Source organism: Candida orthopsilosis, assembly GCF_000315875.1.
Source record: "Candida orthopsilosis Co 90-125, chromosome 2 draft sequence".
Lineage (NCBI taxonomy): Eukaryota > Fungi > Ascomycota > Pichiomycetes > Serinales > Debaryomycetaceae > Lodderomyces > Lodderomyces orthopsilosis.
Window position 1 is genome coordinate 1,344,589 of NC_018295.1, and position 18,586 is coordinate 1,363,174.

The 18,586-nt window shown below is 37.0% G+C and overlaps 9 protein-coding genes across 9 annotated transcripts in view; 4 read left to right on the forward strand and 5 right to left on the reverse strand. All coding sequences in view use genetic code 12, as the record gives it.

Moving 5' to 3' along the window:
* The window catches only part of CORT_0B06330 (vacuolar aspartic proteinase), a gene marked incomplete at both ends in the record, with an annotated part of 1,290 nt that extends 31 nt beyond the window's left edge, over positions 1–1,259 (forward strand). Inside the window, one exon of the mRNA XM_003867731.1 lies at positions 1–1,259. This exon is cut by the window's left edge and continues 31 nt beyond it. Within this exon, the coding sequence (XP_003867779.1) occupies positions 1–1,259 (1,259 nt within the window).
* Positions 1,260–1,795: 536 nt separating this feature from the next.
* CORT_0B06340 (hypothetical protein) lies at positions 1,796–4,699 on the forward strand (the record flags this gene model as incomplete). The annotated part of the gene is made up of 1 exon (XM_003867732.1): positions 1,796–4,699. The coding sequence occupies one exon, from the start codon at positions 1,796–1,798 to the stop codon at positions 4,697–4,699; it is 2,904 nt and encodes a 967-aa protein (XP_003867780.1).
* A 135-nt stretch (positions 4,700–4,834) lies between these two features.
* Positions 4,835–7,381, reverse strand: CORT_0B06350 (hypothetical protein; the record flags this gene model as incomplete). The annotated part of the gene is made up of 1 exon (XM_003867733.1): positions 4,835–7,381. One exon carries the CDS (start codon positions 7,379–7,381, stop codon positions 4,835–4,837), a length of 2,547 nt encoding a protein of 848 aa, XP_003867781.1.
* A 1,593-nt stretch (positions 7,382–8,974) lies between these two features.
* CORT_0B06360 (hypothetical protein) lies at positions 8,975–9,235 on the reverse strand (the record flags this gene model as incomplete). Its single annotated transcript, XM_003867734.1, has 1 exon — positions 8,975–9,235. The coding sequence occupies one exon, from the start codon at positions 9,233–9,235 to the stop codon at positions 8,975–8,977; it is 261 nt and encodes an 86-aa protein (XP_003867782.1).
* Positions 9,236–9,598: 363 nt separating this feature from the next.
* On the reverse strand, positions 9,599–10,207 carry CORT_0B06370 (hypothetical protein; the record flags this gene model as incomplete). Its single annotated transcript, XM_003867735.1, has 1 exon — positions 9,599–10,207. The coding sequence occupies one exon, from the start codon at positions 10,205–10,207 to the stop codon at positions 9,599–9,601; it is 609 nt and encodes a 202-aa protein (XP_003867783.1).
* A 566-nt stretch (positions 10,208–10,773) lies between these two features.
* Positions 10,774–11,718, forward strand: CORT_0B06380 (Sit4 serine/threonine protein phosphatase catalytic subunit; the record flags this gene model as incomplete). The annotated part of the gene is made up of 1 exon (XM_003867736.1): positions 10,774–11,718. One exon carries the CDS (start codon positions 10,774–10,776, stop codon positions 11,716–11,718), a length of 945 nt encoding a protein of 314 aa, XP_003867784.1.
* Positions 11,719–11,946: 228 nt separating this feature from the next.
* Positions 11,947–14,205, reverse strand: CORT_0B06390 (Nop4 nucleolar protein; the record flags this gene model as incomplete). Its single annotated transcript, XM_003867737.1, has 1 exon — positions 11,947–14,205. One exon carries the CDS (start codon positions 14,203–14,205, stop codon positions 11,947–11,949), a length of 2,259 nt encoding a protein of 752 aa, XP_003867785.1.
* A 200-nt stretch (positions 14,206–14,405) lies between these two features.
* Positions 14,406–15,707, forward strand: CORT_0B06400 (Chl4 protein; the record flags this gene model as incomplete). Its single annotated transcript, XM_003867738.1, has 1 exon — positions 14,406–15,707. One exon carries the CDS (start codon positions 14,406–14,408, stop codon positions 15,705–15,707), a length of 1,302 nt encoding a protein of 433 aa, XP_003867786.1.
* CORT_0B06410 (Vps16 protein) lies at positions 15,708–18,503 on the reverse strand (the record flags this gene model as incomplete). The annotated part of the gene is made up of 1 exon (XM_003867739.1): positions 15,708–18,503. The coding sequence occupies one exon, from the start codon at positions 18,501–18,503 to the stop codon at positions 15,708–15,710; it is 2,796 nt and encodes a 931-aa protein (XP_003867787.1).
* Positions 18,504–18,586: the final 83 nt, after the last annotated feature.

Genomic DNA, 18,586 nt, shown 5'->3' on the forward strand with positions numbered 1-18,586 from the left:
TCGCCACTACACTTTTGGCGTTCACTACTACTCCTGTTGATGCCAAGACCCATTCAATCAAGTTGAACAAATTGTCAAATGAAGAAACATTGGATGCTACTAAATTTCAAGAATATACTAATGCATTGGCCAACAAGTATGTAAACCTATTTAATAAAGCCAGTGGTAACCCACAAGCATTTGGTGTTCAACAAATCTTGTCTTCAGGCGGTGGTAACAAACAACACCCAGCTGATATTCCTTTTGTTACTCCTGAAGGTAAAGGTGGTAAATATGAAGCACCATTGACCAATTATTTGAATGCACAGTATTTCACTGAAATTCAAATTGGTACTCCAGGTCAAACTTTTAAAGTTATCTTGGATACTGGCTCATCTAATTTATGGGTTCCATCTCAAGATTGTACTTCATTGGCTTGTTTTTTGCATTCAAAGTATGATCATGATGCTTCTTCTACTTATAAAGCTAATGGATCAGAATTTTCTATTCAATATGGTTCAGGTTCAATGGAGGGGTATATTTCTCAAGATACTGTTAGTATTGGGGATTTGGTTATCCCCAAACAAGATTTTGCTGAAGCCACTTCAGAACCAGGTTTAGCATTTGCATTTGGTAAATTTGATGGTATATTGGGTTTAGCTTATGATACAATTTCTGTAAACAGAATTGTACCACCAATTTATAATGCTATTAATCAAGAGTTACTTGATTCTCCACAATTTGGTTTTTATTTGGGTGACACAAACAAGGATGAAGAAGATGGTGGTGTTGCTACTTTTGGTGGTTATGATGAATCACTTTTCCAAGGAAAAATTACTTGGTTACCAGTTAGAAGAAAAGCTTACTGGGAAGTTTCATTTGAAGGTATTGGGTTAGGAGATGAATATGCTGAATTGACAAAGACTGGTGCTGCAATTGATACTGGTACTTCATTGATTACTTTACCTTCGTCTTTGGCAGAAATTATCAATGCCAAGATTGGTGCCACCAAATCATGGTCAGGTCAATATCAAGTTGATTGTGCCAAGAGAGATGAATTACCTGATTTAACTTTGACTTTCTCAGGTTACAATTTCACTTTAACCGCTTATGATTATGTTTTGGAAGTTGGTGGTTCATGTATTTCTGTTTTCACACCAATGGATTTCCCTAAACCAATTGGTGATTTGGCTATTATTGGTGATGCATTCTTGAGAAGATATTATTCAATTTATGATTTGAAAAAGAATGCTGTTGGATTAGCCCCATCAAAAGTTTAATCGGGGAAGATGAGAGAGTACTTAGATTTGAGATAAAAGTTTAGAGAAGAGAAGAGAAGAGAAGAAGAGGAAGAAATATTTTTGTATACGCTTTATCATATTGTTTTCGTTTAAAGTAAGCAGTGATGTAGTGAGGAATGTGTTACTTCTTGTAAGTCAACTTTTTCGTTTATGCTGTTGTTTGTTTACTGATGTTTGTCAATGCTGGTTGTATAAGAAATATTTTTGTGTTGTGATTTGCAACTGATTTTTGTTTTCCAGCCAGCCATCTTATTCGATCAACAAAACAGTAGTAACACTAAATCAAAAAAATACGCAATACAAGGTAACAATACAACAATGAGATCAAGGACTTCGTTGATGTGATCTTCACTCTTCATCATCATTAGTTAAATAGAATCAAAGAAATTACATATACAAAACACAGTTAATTTCATCGTCTAATTTTCATCATCTATCGTCAAGGCTTTTTTTGCACCAAACCACTTTACACATTGTACATATTGAATTGAATAGCTAAGCTGCTCAGTATAGTCATGTCAGCACAAACATCTACTCCAATTGGAAATCAATCGAAACAGGATCAACCTTTACAAAATCCATTCACTGATGATTCTCGTTCTATAGCCAGTTTCACCTCACCAAGAAGAAGTCCACTTATTGATAACTCGGTTGGTAAACTGGATCAACTACTGAATAACCTGAGCCATCTGTACTCAAGATCAACCGATATACTACTTCAACAATCACATGAAATGACTCAAGATTCATTGAAACGACTTGAAGTTGAATCAACATCTAGCGAATCATTAAGTGCAGCAGCAATAGCTCAATATCCGTATTATAACTTAGATGATGTAATGGCATCACCAAGTTCGTATAGTCAAAGCCCAAGTGGAAATCAACATAGTGGTAGTGGATCAAAGAAATATACACCGAAATCAAGTCCCAATAAACAACCTCAACTTCAACAGTTCCAACAACATAGTAGCTCCGGATCAGGATCAGGATCAAGAGGAAGATACGAGCAAATTAGTCATGATGGTGTGCCTTTAAGTCCTATTGATGATGACGCTTTCAATCAAGTGCCTAAACGATTCTCCCAATTTATTATCGATCAACAAAATCCTCATATTTCTCAACGTTTGGATAACTTGTCGATGATTTCATCAAACTTGAAATCAGATCACATGGGCAATAAGGGACAAGATGAAGATAAAAGTGGGGATTCACGTGAGACGATGTTGAGTCGGGACCAAAACAATATAACTTCTTCTACAACGGAATCACATCGATCAAATAACAATATCAGTGCTGATCACAATGATATTCAATCTGTATTGGTATCCACTAGGGATGACATATCTGAATCAATGGGTTCACAAGCAACGATATTTTCAACTAGACAAGAACCAGAAGCATTATTGATTAATCGCCGAGTAGGAAGGATCAACACTGGTTTGAACAAGACGAAATCACTATTTAACAAGAACAAAAGCAAGAGCAAGAATTCGAGACTGAAAGCTGTTAACCGAACCAGTACTGTACGCTTATATAAAAGTCCTACGTCATCAATCACATCATCTTTGCTCATGGATAATCAGAACAAAGTTAGAGGAGGAAGAGTCGATCGTATTGGAGGTTCCGGTTCTGGAACTGGCACTAGCCCCTCCATCCAATCAAGCACTAGCTTATCCAGACATAACGCCATCAAAACTAAAAAGGGAAGTTGGTGGTATCGATTACAGTTGAAAATTCGTCAATTTTGGACCAAGTTCAAATTCTACAATTTTAAAGCATCTTCATCGAAAAAGAGACAAGTTAGTATACGAAGACATAGCGGAGGTGGATCTAGAGGAGTGTCTCAATCTGCGAACGTAACGAAATCTAAGTCATTGGTTCGTAAAGTTAGAGAGAATCCTCAAAATCAAGATTTGAAACGATTGGCATCGATTAAATTACCACCGGCTTACAAATTAGATCATCCACAAATGAAGACTACAAGTGGTGTCACTAGTGGTGCTGAAAGATTGAAAATTTCGGCACCGGTGAATAATCCTCAATTGGGCAAAATTCAGAAAGTTGAGCGAGTTGCCATGAATGATGAATTGAAACGATATGCTGGTGCTGGACTATTACCCCTGTCTCCCCAACAACAACAACAGCAACAGAGACAATACAATAATCAGTTGCTTACACCTGAGGAAATTGCTGATGAAAGTACTGGTAAATATACTCATTTATCAAATTACATTAACCAGCAAGAGTCAAGGTACTTGTATCAATCGCGAATGAAACAACAGCAAGGTCAACTCCAAGGCGCAAGAGGAGTAGGTGATATGCAATTGTTACGTAGCGGGGATACTGAAGAGTTTCCATCACCACAGATTGGTACTAGTGAAATTGATCACCCTTCATGGGCGACAAGTGCTACTACTTCCTCAGTTACTACTAGTCAAGCACCACCTCCTGCACCTCCACCACATTTAGATACAAGTTACATGACCCAACATCCGAGAGAAAACCACCAGCAAGAAGAAGAAAACGAAGATGGCAAGGTGTATGATAAGGCAAAGATTACCAAATTATGGCAAACCTATCTATTACGAGTCCTATACAATCGAATTGCATTACGTCAAGAAATTAATCAATTTGAACAATACTTGGTCACTAAAGAGACTAGTGATGTGATCAATATGATTTTCGAACGCGCGAGACGTGATGCTGAATCGGGAGGGGATGATAAATCAGCAACGACTAGAAGGATTGATGACCAACGCCCATCGAAAAATCCTTCAATTGTGTCGTCGAATCCTAGTATGAAGAATAAGGATATGGTAAACAGTGCTCTTCTAGTTGATACTAATGTCGATGCTGCTGGTGATGCTGCTTCTTCATCCTCGGTCTATTCACAAGACGACGTAATCTCAACTACTACATTCTCCACTACAACTAGCTCACATATTACAGCAAATACAAATGAACATGGAGATGTTTTGATTGATCCACAAGACCAAGAATTCACCAATACTGTACTTAATCGAAGATCGATGCTTGCTGAAATGTTAGAGTACCATTCATCAGAAGAAGAGCAAGATGATGAGGATGAGGATGAGGATGAGGATGGAATCGAGGGGGAAGATACAATATCGTATCCTGATTCTGTTAGTCAGTTGAGTAAGTCAGTGATTGGATCAGTTTTGACTCAGGGTAGTTTAAGAAGTTTACACAGTGGTGCTGGATCAGGTGGACTAGATGAATTAAGACGGTACGGAACGGTAATTAAACGACCATCAAGGAGAAACTCAACTCGTCGTAGTGCAAATCGAAGTGGGACTACTGATGATGAGCAAGTTTCGATGCACAGTAGAGCGTTGGGAATAAAGCGAAGTTTTGGCATGAATCACAGTTTAAGTGAACTAACAAGCGCTGAAGCGTAACCTCTAGAGTTTTACATACAAAGTATATTTTGAATATGTTTTATGATGAAATGAATATTAACAATTAACGATCAAATGTCTATTATACAATAACAAACTCTATACATTTGTACTTGTACGTATGACGATGTAAACTTAAGCGGCAGTCATGTAAGAAGAACCTGACGAATTTGCGTGTGCTGGTAACAAATAGTTGAATGATCCGGGCATCATATTTGGATGTAAATTGAGTGCCTCTTCTTGTTCTTGTTCTTGTTCTTGTCCTTGTTCTTGTTGTTGTTGCTGCCAAATTCTCAATGCATCATCAACATTAATGAATACATCATTGAAATCACTAGTCTCATCTGCTGGTGTACCACCATCATCATCTTGCTCTTCTTCCCTTTCTCCACCACCACCACCATTACCACCATTCACCTCGTTCACCTCATTCTCCCCATTCTCCTCTCGCTCTTGACTCCTTGGCGGTCCATTATATCTAAACCCATGAAACAATTGTCGTTGAGTTTGCTCTTCCATTGAAATTGCAATAGCTCGTTGAATCTCCAGTTCATATTCCAATTCAGTTCGTTCACGAGCCACTCGCATCGCATCATTCATGGCTCGAATCTCTTCTTGTGCATCATCACCATTCAATAATTGTGGTAATACATGATAAAATTGTCCATCATCAATTCGGTCAATTTTCCATAAATCAATCTCCTCAGGAACAATTTTTAATTGAATCAATTTCCGAATTGTTTTACGTAAATTAGTTGGTGTACGAATTAATTTTTTGTTGATTCGTAATACTGGTGTTACGTATCGAGGATCAAATGAAATCAAATCGACTCGTTTATGAAGTCGCTCTCGATACGGTGGAGTTGATGGCTGGTCGTGCTCTAAATGAGCATATTCGTCCAACGGTGGTGGTGCTTCTTCGTCGTTTGAATGTGAGTGGGTAATGGTGGTTGGTTCAATAGGATACATCGTTGGATCTATACGTTGATTCAATCGAGCAATGATACGAGCCCTAGTATCTTCTATGGTCGATCGACGAGACAAAGATGGTTGACGTTGTATGGGGGAAGATACATCAGCATGAGTGGTGATGTTGCCGATTGGTGAATTATCATTGTCATTTCTATTGCTCAGTACGCCATTGTTGTTATCCAGGCTTGACTCCTCTAGAATAGATCCGTCCCCCTGTCGAGTTGGTCTTGTATTACTACGTTGCGAAAGTTGCTTCCGTCTCATTTCCTGATATCGTTGACCACGCCGGCTACCTTGGGCAGTACTTCCAGTTCTCTCCAATATACAAGCAACGGCTTCTGTTCGACTAATTGAAAAATCATCAGAAGCCATATGGTATGTAGATTGCTCCGATGAAGTCTGCTGCATGGGGGATGACTGGTGTTGCCGTGATTTGTGAGTAGGTGATTCTAGATGGCCCGTCAATTGCTGTAAAGTGTCATTGTGCACTTCGCTTCTTACGTCTCGTGGAATTGTTGGAGCAAATCGAGTCCGTGGAGAGTCAGTTCTCATTGTATTAGGCGACTGTGTTGGAGAATTGGATGAGGAATAAGTATAATTTCTCGGTATATTACCAATTCTGAAACTGCGTGTATTTATAGGTTCAAATCCAACAGGAAATTCTTCTTCTTCTTCTTCTTCTTCTTGAATCTGTAGATGGGACAAGTCGGCTTGTGTCTCCTCGTCATTAAGCTGATTTGGCTCCTCCCGGACCCCCCCTTCCAGCTCATCTGCTTCATCAGTGATTATAATGCTAATAATTTCATCATTTACAGGGTACGGTAAACTAAATCTCGGTTTGGGTACTTCACTTTGATCAACAAGTCGGCTTGGGCGCATATTGTTTCTATTACGCTCTTTCTTAATCATTGACTGCATTTGTTGTTGCAGCTTTGTCAATTTAGTAGACTCAAGACTTGATGATGATTTGCTTTGCAGATTCAGTAATTCTCTGGCATCTCTTGAATCCCGTGACTCTTTTGATTCTCTTGATGTAATGGAATTACGTCTCTCTTGTTGCCTCCTTGTCACAGATTTCACTCCATTAGGTCTAGATCTTGCTCTCATTCTACGAGCTCGACGTTGATTTAAAAATTCATTACTGATTTGTGTTTTTTTTGCAACTTCTGACTCCTTGGGTGAAGCACCTCTTTTAAGCTTGGATTTGTTGACAAGTTCTGGTGAATGTGATGGTGTACTGGTGATAGAAACGTTGGCTTCTATTGTTGGTGGGCTAGTCGCTGGCTCGGAGGCATGGTTGTCGTTTGGCTCTCTTGAAGGACTAGATGTACCACTTTCAGTAGCTTCTAAAATACTGGGAATATAGCTTGTGCTCTTTGTTGGTGGACTTGTAGAACCACTCCGGTTAGCGTTGGGTAGATTTATACGATGTGAAATGTAAGTTCTTCTTTTACTTGCGTTCGACAGAAAAGATGTCTGTGATTGATTTTTCTGTTGTTGTTGTTGTTGCAGTGGTGATGGTTTCTGTAGTCTTGGAGATGGTAGTAGTGTAGTAGTTGCTGCCTTTTGTACCACTGGGTGTGGATGTGGTTGTTTGTTTTGATATTGAACTTGCTGTTGGTTGTAATTTATTGGTTTTTGCAACTCATCGTGTCTTGAATCTATAGTTGTTGTCCCTACTTCTCTTTTTTGGAATATGTTAAGTACCATTGTGACCAGGTTAGCTGTCACTGGGTTCAGTAGCGAAGTCTGAGAATGTACTCGTGGGTCGAGTGGTTTGATGAAGAATAAGTTAGTCGGTTAGTGTTTGTGTGGTGGTGTATGGTTCGTTATTTCTTTGTTTCTTTTTTCTATGTTTTTGTATTGTTTGTGCCGTATTTGTTCTGTATATAATAATAGTATTTTTATTGTTATTGTTTATTGTATATGTATGTTTGGATGTAAATGTAGGTACTATTATTTCTATTTTAAGTAATAAACAAGATCTAATTTGTATACAGGATACCTTTATCTGTCTATCCCTCTATTGGAAAGTTGGTGGAATTGACTGTTGGGTGTCGGCAGCAGCAGCAGCAGCAGAAGAAGAAGAAGAAGATAAAATAGCAGAAGAAAAGTTTTATATATTTATAATATGTACACTTTTGCTATCTGATTAGTATGAAAGGTATGCTATATTGAAGAATGGCAAATTGTTTATGTTTCTCTGATTTATCATTCAACGATTTTTATTGTTTTTCATTGTTTCATTCGTTGATTTTAAGAAATGTTGCACTTAAACCCCGATTTCTTCTTTCAACGTTTGCTATCTTAAATGCACAATTTTTTCTTTCGGCCGTGTTATTATGGTCATATATAGAACCATAGTCAATTCCACCCCTTTTCTTCTTGACTTATTGCTTTTGAATCAAACCAGTGGTCCTGCATGCATAATCTTTGCTTCCCCTCAGCTTGTAGTTTCTTTTTTTTATTCGTCCATACTTTTTCCCAACAAGAGTAGTTTGCTTTCGAGTTCGTAGTTTTATAAACTTATATGCTTTCTTTGCTTTGTTTTGGGTTTGAGTTCCATCCGGGATATTGTAAAACCGAGACATAAGACTGTCGTGGAATACAGATTTTGTTCAATGAATTTGTTCAAATTTGGGTGCAAAAAAAAACTAAACTCAAGCAAAGATCTTCATTGTTAAAGTTGTTAAACCTCAATATCGACCCATTACATGCTAATTTCTTTCAGTAAGTATGCGGTATGACTCTTTAAATAACGTCATGAGCATGTGCTTTATAAGCGGAGTCACAAAAGGAGTAAAGACTCAGATGAATGATGTTAAAAGAAATGGACATTCACGAGTGAATCAACTCAAATCGAATGACCATGTAAGAAGAGAAAAGAAATTGTTTCCAATTACGATGAATAAGCATTTATAGTTGTTGACTCTTATAGGTACCTCTTTGCTTTTAGTAGTCACTTGTCATTATAATGATTTGCATCCGGATATACGAGAGTTTCGATGATGATTCCCCCGATACTGCAACATCATTGGCTTTACTTCAAAATACAACTTACTTTTAAGTTAAAAAGATTCAGAATCGCTCTAGTGTATCGCATCAATTCAAGTTGCACGAACCCTACACAATCAACACTTGCCCTCATGGATGATTAATAAAACATACTATTTCATTAAACACACTATATAGTTGGAATTTTTTTTCTTAATGCAATCAATTGACTCCATAGCAAAACAATTCACGTAATGTAGTCCAATCATGCCAATTGAAGCTTCATTTCACAAACCCATCTTCAAAATTTTACTTTGATTTGTGATTCTTCAATTCTTCTTCCAAATTTTCAATTGTCTTCTTTTGCTCTTCTAATTTCTCTTTTAATTTCTTTAATTGAGCTTCCTCTTGTTTCTTAATGTAAACATTTTCTTGAGCTCTTTCTTTTTCATGAAATGAATCTTTACCAATGTTGCTTCCTGATTCAATCAACATGGCTCTTGAAGTGGAGAAGTATCTAATTGAAGCAGTAGCTGATGCAGATGATGATTTGATAACTCTTGATAACATTGTATTATTGATATTGAATATTTGTAATGTTGCAATTGAAGAAGGGGAAAGGAGATTGAGAAATGGCAAAAGTAACTTTTTAATTTTGGGCGTTTAAATTTATTATGAGTGAGTGACTGCGAAGTCTGAGAAAATGAAATGAAATGATTATTTTCAAGAAGGTAGTGTATTTGCTACCAAAATATACCCACAATTCAATTGGTTAAACCAAAACACACACACACACCTCTACATGATTTTACAATTAGATGATTATATTAGTCTGTACATTGACGATGGCGTCAATATCGTCTCACTTTCTTATTTACACGAACTATAAACCACCCCATCTGAAACTCCTCTTTTTTGTTATTTTTTCTATATCTATAAATTTCTCGTGGGTAAGAAACGATAATGTTTATGTACAGTTGACAATAATCCCAAATTCCTGGCGGTCTTTATAGCAGCAGTCAATTTCTTTTGATTAGCAGCACTACATCCCGTAGTTTGTCTTGGTAAAATTTGTCCTGTTGAAGTGAGAAATTGTGATAATACTTCAGGCATTAAATATAAATTTCTTGGATCAATACCACTACGCTCAAATGGATCTTCCATAATACGTTGCTGGAGCTGATTTTGTTTTCTTTCCATTCTTAATCTATTCATACTGAAATCGAATGGATTGTATGTAGTACCTACTCTAAATTTCCTTTGTAATGATTGAGCTATATGTATTGGTGGTTCTCCACTGGCAATATTTTGAGTGATTTTGGATAAATTTTCGGTTAAATCTGCCTGTGCTGATGATCCCGGTGCGTACGATTCTCTCCATGATTGTTTACTTTTAAATTGATCAAAATCGGTTGTATTAGGGGATTCTGAATCAGTAGATGATGATGAGATTGAGTCTGCTAATTTGCGTGATGTAGTCCCTAGATAACGTACAGGTTGAGCTATGGATTTACCATTGGTTATAAGCCTTTGTGATAACATCTTGGCTAAAGAAAGGTTATAAAAACAGTAGGCTTCAGTCCTCTGTATCTTGTATAACAAATGTCAGTCCCTCTTGGCTGTGAAGGAAATCGTGAAGAAGGAAAAAAATTTCAAAATGTATTTGTAAGTTCAGTACTGCGGTAAAGATGTTTTTTGTTGGCGAAATAAATTTTGAATTTTCTTTCATGAAAGGAAGCAGCAAAAGAAGAAGAAGAAGAAGAAGAAGAAGTGCCCTTCAATTTTCCCACTGAACTTCAGATTCATTTCAACATTAGGATTTACAGTATTGCATTGATACATTAGTGATATCTATATTATCAGTTGTATTATTCCACAAACATTTACCCAGTCAGACAAAATTTTCTTATAGATTGTCGGCACCCATATCTAATCCATCGTTGTTTCTAGAACCGAATGGCCAAAACAATTTAATGGTCACACATTTATACAATTCACAACACATACATACATACATATATATATTAACAAGCTTCTTTCCTAGAGCAGAGGAAGAAAGCTATACCACATTGCGTAACTAATCAACAACAAGAAAAGCTACTTGAAACATGGGAGAGCGAGGTCCAGATCAATGGCTTGAACAGATTAAAAACTGTGTAGCATTATCCGAATCGGATATGAAACAATTATGTGAACTAGTTAAAGAATTACTAATGGAAGAATCCAACATTCAACCGGTCCAATCACCGGTCACAGTATGTGGGGATATTCATGGACAATTTCATGATTTATTGGAGTTATTTAGAATATCAGGTGGTTTGCCCAGTGATGATAATCAAACAAATTATATTTTCTTAGGTGATTATGTTGATCGTGGTTACTTCTCATTAGAGACTTTCACATTGTTGATGGTGTTGAAAGTTAAATATCCTCATCGTATAACTATGGTTAGAGGAAATCATGAAACAAGACAAATTACGCAAGTTTATGGATTTTATGAAGAATGTTTGACTAAGTATGGGTCTACTACAGTATGGAAATACTGCTGTCAAGTATTCGATTTCCTTACATTGGCAGCTATAATTGATGGTAAAATACTTTGTGTTCATGGTGGATTATCCCCTGAGATTAGAATGTTGGACCAAATTAGGGTGTTGTCTCGTGCACAAGAAGTGCCTCATGAAGGTGGTTTTTGTGATTTGGTATGGTCAGACCCCGACAATGTTGACACTTGGGCAGTTTCACCTCGTGGTGCTGGATGGTTATTTGGATCAAAAGTATCACGAGAATTTAATCATATAAATAATTTACAATTGATTGCTAGAGCTCATCAATTGGTAATGGAGGGGTTTAGATATCATTTCAAAGAAAAAGATGTTGTAACCGTTTGGTCAGCTCCAAATTATTGTTATCGATGTGGTAATGTTGCTAGTGTTATGCAAATTGACGAAGACTTGGAACCAAATTTTAAAATATTTAGTGCTGTACAAGATGGTGATTTAACTTTGAAGAATAATAATACTAAACAACAAAGAAGTGATTATTTCTTGTGATAACACATACACAAACACACAAACACACACAAACACACACACACACACACACACATACGTGATGATGATGAAATGATGATGATTGATTATAATTATACTAATTCTATAGACTTGAAATATTTGACTTTTGTTTTAATGAAATGATGATACTACAGAAGGGAGTGAAGCATGGCTTAGTCTATTTCGACAAATGACTTTGCTTTACGTTTACTAGACACACTACTTCCCCTACTTCTTTCCCTTTCTTCTCTTTCTCTTTTGTCCAATGATGGATTTGATATTATCAGAAAGACCTGATTTATTCCTTGGTTCTTTTTCCAGTTTTGATTCTTGAGCCTTAGCTCCACCCTTATTCATATTACCTTTTCTCAGTGGCCCTTTACCTTTACGTTGTTTCTTAGATCTAGTCTCTCCATTATCATTATCATCATCACGTTTCCTCTTTTTATCATTTCCATCTTTATCCTTTTCTTTATCAAATTTCTTACTAATGATCTCTTTTTCTCTTCTTCTTTTCACAACTTGAGCATTCTCAACTGCAAATTCAACAATTAATCTTCTTTTATTTAAGCCATCTAACTTGGCAACTTTCTTTTCTTCATCAGTCATCCCTTCAGTAATCTCATCAATTGAAACTTCATGAGCATTTAACCATCTCAATCCTTGTAAGGCAGCTTTGTGATCTCTAAATTCAATAAAACCATAACCTCTACTACGACCAGCTTCACCAGATCCTTTGACTTCCATAATCACCTTAGCCTGCTTGACCACACCTTTGTGTTTGGAATTTTTCGATTTGACTTCGATTTCTTCTTGAAGTTCCTTTTTGGTTTTGATTGAACGAGACACTTCTTCTTTCGATAATGGTTGTCTTTGCCCTTCTTTAACTTCAGTAGCAAATTGAACCACTGCTTTTCTTCCCAAAGCTTTCAATGCTTTTGAATTCATGGCACGAGGTAAATTTCTAATTGCTAATCTAGTTAATGATAAATGTAACGTGGGGTTCTTATTCAATTGTTGGACACGTAACTTATATGATTTTTCTCTCAATTCTAAATCCGTCTTGGTAATAAATTGAGCTAATCGAGAATTTTCAGTAATTCGACCTTCATTAAGTAAAAACAAATTACGTTTATCCTTTTCTGCTGGGGCTTTACCTAAAACTTCCTTTCTCTTCAATGCATTCCTTTCAGCTAATTTGTTAGCTGATTGTCTATCAACAGCAGAAGTGATGGATAATATACGTCCTTGGTAGACGTATTTGGGTGAGACGTCATCAGCGATTAAGATTGATGTTGATCCTGTATTTGATGGAGCATTGTCAAGACAGTCGAGGTAAGCATCTTCTTCCTTGAATGCAACAAATGCTGAACCTTTAGATAATCCAGTCTCTTTGTCGACCACCGGAAGAGCATACTTGACGGGTCCAAATACTTCAAAGTGTTCTTTTAAACTTTCTTCATCAGCGTCGTAAGGAATGTTCCGTACGAAGATAGAATATGCTTCTTGTCTATTACTCTTCTTTTTAGGTTCCTCTTCTCTTTGTGGCTCGCTATCAATTTCAATTTTGATGTCTTCATCATCAGAATCAACTTCATCGTCGGTGTTAATTTCATTCAACTCGTCAAAGTTTGATTCATCGCGATTTTCTTCGTCATCACTATCTTCGTCATCCTTCTTTTCATCCTCGTCATCTTCTTCATCTTCATCACTACCAAGACCACCTTCGGCTTCCTCATCATCACTGGAGTGGTCGTTAACTGCGGCTTCCTCACCTTTCTCTTTTTCGTCTTCTTCATCTTCACTTTCTTGATCCTTCACCTGTTCCCATTTGGACTTTTCCACTGCAAAATCAACAGCAACTTCTCTTCCATCGATTTTCAACCCTTTACTTTCTTTTACAGCTCTATCAGCTGCAGCTTTTTTCTTCATGATCACGAATGCAAATCCACACATTTGACCCCCTTTCTTTTTTGGAATATAAGCATCAAACACAGCACCATATCTTTGAAAAATATTCTTTAAAGTGTCTGGCTTCTTGCAACTCCAAGGTAGGTTTCTAATAATCAAACGAGCTCTTCTTTTCTCTACTGGTTCGACTTGTTTCTTTGAAATTGAGGCTCCATCGGGCCCTTGAGTTTTCCTATCTCTTCTCTTGGCAATATCAACTCGTAATAATTTTCCTTGAAATTTAGTCTTTCTTGCTTCAACTAAAGCAGTTAATGTATCGTCATCCAAAGTGAATGAAACAAATCCAAATCCTCTACTTTGTTTATTTTCGTCAGTTACAATGACTGCGTGTTTAACTGGAACAAATTGGGAAAAGTAGGCTGATAAGTCTTCTGATGTAGCTTCAGTCGGTATCGAACGAACAAAAAGTGTTTTATGATCTAAACCGTCATCATTCAACTGTTTTGATGTGCTCGTGTGGTCAGAAGTTGTAGGTTCAGCAACATCTTTCGGTATACTTTCACTTTCTGACGTCATGAGGAGACTTTAAGTGTATGAAATAAATAGAAGTATCTAATGGAGATAAAATTAAAATGAAGAAGAGCATCGCAGAAAAATTCACAAAATTCAAGATACAGGTGGTAGCGGTAAACAAAGTACAGATCTAATCTGATCTGGCGCTAAACGGTATAAACTCACAACTAACTAAATATCATTGACCTAGTTGATCCATTTCAATGAAAGCCATCGAGAAACTAAATGTGCTCCCAAGCAGATATATACCTAGCTACTCCATTGGGAGTCTTATCACAATACTAGACCGTCTAAGTACGGAGTCATTGTACCAACTTTGCATCCATTGGACCAAATCAGTCAATACACAACCATATGTTCCCCAAGACTCTATCTACACACAACAAGGACTCTGTAATAAACTTATCAAAGAGATCAAATCACTTCTAAAGAATACACATAGTGGAAAGACAGATATTATTCGGAAAATAACCTACGAGTATTGGTCAGATGGATTAAATCTACAACAACTTGCGCAGATTGATTGTCAATTGGTAATAGACGGATCTGGGCATTTCAATTGGCACTTCTCAAGAATACTAGATGTGGAAGGAAATGAATTTTGTCTTGATGTAGACCCTCAATTGTTTGCCCAAGATGTGGCATCGAAATTGTCCAAACTTTACCTCACTCATGTTTACATCTTGAAACATCCGCGTTTATCCTTGCATATAATTAGGATTCAAGTGTTTGATTTAAATCAGAAAGAAGGACTTTTGGACCTAAATAAACCACAGGTATCATCCTATAGACCTTACTTTATTTGTTTACCTACTGAAACAACCTACATTTTTCACTCTGTGAGTTATGATGGCATAGTTTGCAAGCTGATAATGCAAACAATTGAACAGTGCCTACCCACACATGAACAAAACCAACTCAAAATTGATACACCATCTGATCAGAAACCGATCACATCACTAGAGACCATCTACACGTTAAAGAGTAGCCCGCGATTGGGGAAAAGTTTGGGTATATGGTCACCATACGCTGATGGAGTTATTGATATCGCTCCGTTAGGTGTATTGGATAAACATTCAACGCTACAAGAACATTCAAATCATAAAGAAGACACTATAGAAGCTAAGCTACAGGACATTGCAAGTCTTCGATTTCACGGAGTTACCAACGATGTAAATTCTCCCAATCGTGCTTCAAGAAAACGACGATTTGCAGCTATTGATGAGTCCGAAACAAACTCATCCAAATCTCATTTTACATCACGTTTCCCATTGCAGCACACCAAGTTCGTGATACAGGAGCCAATAAACCAAAACGAACTTATCAGGTCCAATATTAAACTCAAACTCTCCGGAACTGACGTATTTGGTGGCCTACATGAACTATCCGTAGCCACTTCTGATCCAAAGAAAATGATCATAAACCCTGAAGAAATACCTCATTGGTTAACAGGAGAAGACGGTGCTACATTTGGCCATATAAGAGATGGAAAATTTCATTCCTAGCTAATAACCTAACTTTTGAATACTGGATTTTATAATTTGTAAAGCTTTCGTATCCGCATTAGGGACATTATGTTGTAAATTTCGAAGGATTTCAATATCTTTATTTTTGAAGGCCTCTTGAGCTGCCGATTCATAGTCCTCATTTCTTATAAATAATCGAACTTTTTCATCATATTTGTACTTAACTGAATTACGAATGTACGCAGATATGTGCTCCTTAGGTGCATTATTGGCAAATCCAGCTTCAATGATTGGTTCAAATCCAATGGGCGATTTCCCCATTGATGCATCTAATGATCCAAATACAAATTCATATAATCTATCAAATTCATGTGCTTGTGAGTATGTATTCAACACCAAATGCCAAAATTTTTCTTGAGATATTGAAAACTCCTTGACGATTTTACTTGCAGGTTTGATTTGATTCATCTTGATCAATTTGGTTAAAATTGATAACAATGATTTTTCAGAATAGAAATTGGTGAGGTATGTCTTTCCTAGCCTATTTTGAAGTTCGAGGATTTTAAGTTCCCTTTCAATGGCTTTCATAGTGGTGGTTCGGACTGACCTTCGTAAGCACTTTGTTAGTAACTTTTTATAGCTGTTGTAGTACTCTTCGCCTTCGCCAACAGGGAAAGTCCTGGAAAACTCTTTCAACTTTAGTATATTCATTTCATGGGTTTTATCTTCGTGAGTGAGAAACTTCTCCATTAATTTGAGGTGCGATTTTCCAATTGATTCTAACCAAGTATGACCTATAACTTCCCCTTTGATGGGAATGGTTTCAGTTGGTATTTCCACATTCATGGTCTGCAATTCTTTCTGAATAGTTGGGTTATAATGCTTGCTTTCGTTTTGATTCAAGATCTCAAAAAAGTCAGATGTGGGAAGACTGTCCTGAACACGCATGAGCATGAGAAGACTTAAAGAATAATCACCAGACTGAAATGCTTTGACCAAGGCAAGTTCAATCTCACCAAAATCGACTAGTTTCTTTATTTTGTTAGTAATGGAGGGCTCTAGATCAATTAACAAGTTTGTTAAAATGACCCTTCCTTCTTCGTGTGCCACATCTGATATCATATCAATCGATATGTAGTTTCTTCTCTTGTTTGATGCAGATAGCAATTTGTCAACGATAATCTTGAACAACTGCACGTCCGACAAGCCCAGCTCTTTTCGTATCTTATAACAACACCAATGGATGTAAATTAACGGCACCAAGTCTTTTAAGCAAAGAGCCCTAGTAATCCGCAAGGTTAGGTAGTGTTGGTTTCTTCGTAGAAGCATTTTGACTACTTCTTTCCAACCGATACTTTGCACCTCCAGATATGTTAAAAACAAGCCCAACTCATGTGCCCTTAGTTGATTTAAAACTTTGACAGTGTCTAGCACGGCCACGTATTTGTCTGCATCAAATGCACCCTCGGCGTACACTTTTCCAAATGTCACAGCTTTTAATGCTTTCTTCTGCCAGCTTGTGTCAAGCTCATCAAGGGCAACTTGGAGGGCATCATCCATAGCGATAGAAAGCACATCGTCTGACTTTAGAAGCGTGATGTTTGCATGGGCTTTTGCTGCATTCAGACTGAATTTGTTAACACAATCGGCCAATATACTACTAGGGCTGTTGGATCCAATTTGATACATTGCTACGGTTTTCTCTGGTACTCGGTACAAAAATTGCACCTTTTCTCTAGTTACAACCCTCAAACCATCAGACAATGTTTGAATGATGGGGATTGTATATTGCAAATCATATTTCACAGAGTCCTTTAGTAGCAAATTGTCAAGATCAAAGTCATCATCTTCATCAATATCGTAAAAGAATGATATTGATTGTTGGTCTGGACCTATCAACTTTATTTCATCTTTCAAAGATAAAGCAATTGCATCATTTCCACACCATGTTACTTGGTATGGTGAGCTTGAGTCGTTTGACGTGTCATATTCCAAAAGGATTTGATCAAATGAGCTACTAACAACAAAGACTTTGTTGAATGATATATTGTGCAATGCTGCTAATTGTCCGTTTGGTGAGATGGAGATGCTATTGAATGGTCCGTCAGTTAGCTCTTGATCAACAAGCTCAAAGCTAGAGAGACCAAAATCAATCTTCAAGACTAGAATTGTCTTTTGACAAGCAATGTAGATGATTACGCTTTTCTTACCCTCGCTTATGGTCATTCCTTCGATACCATTTGATGAACAACTAGAGATTTCAATTTCATAGTTCTGAAACGAGTCTAAGTCCGTCAAAATGAGCTTGTTATCAAGTCTGACTACCAAGTAGCTCTCAGACGTTTGCGTTTCTCTGATATTAATTATCTCTTCTGTCTCGTCATTTTCAAGATTGGTGATCATCCTGTTGGACTCTATAGCAGACCCATTGCTGCTCTTTCCATTGGATGTCATATTATCCAATTTGATCAAATCCTGAGTGAATCGATACTCATTGAAATTCCCTACCAAATCTTGGTAGTATCTAAATCTCCCATCGTTTAGGATCAACACTAGATCCTCCTTGCAAAAATGAAAGTCATGAATATAGTCAGTTGGTGTACTATTATATATCACTGATGTTACCTTGTTGCCACTTAGACTGTATACTTCAACGAGGTTTGGATGTGGTACTGAATTGGAGGCAATGGCAATCAATGTAGTGTTTGATGCAAATGATATCCTATAATTCGAATACAAATTTTCAATTGACCAGCTTAGAGGAGCATAGCAAGTTCTTATATCGTAATAAACATTCTGCAATCGCAGCCAATTGAAGCTAGGATTTGTTGGCATTTGGAATTGATGAAGATTAGTTTGGCCTTTCAATATCAACGCGATTTGAAAAATTAAAATTCATATACATATTCAAGCGCCAC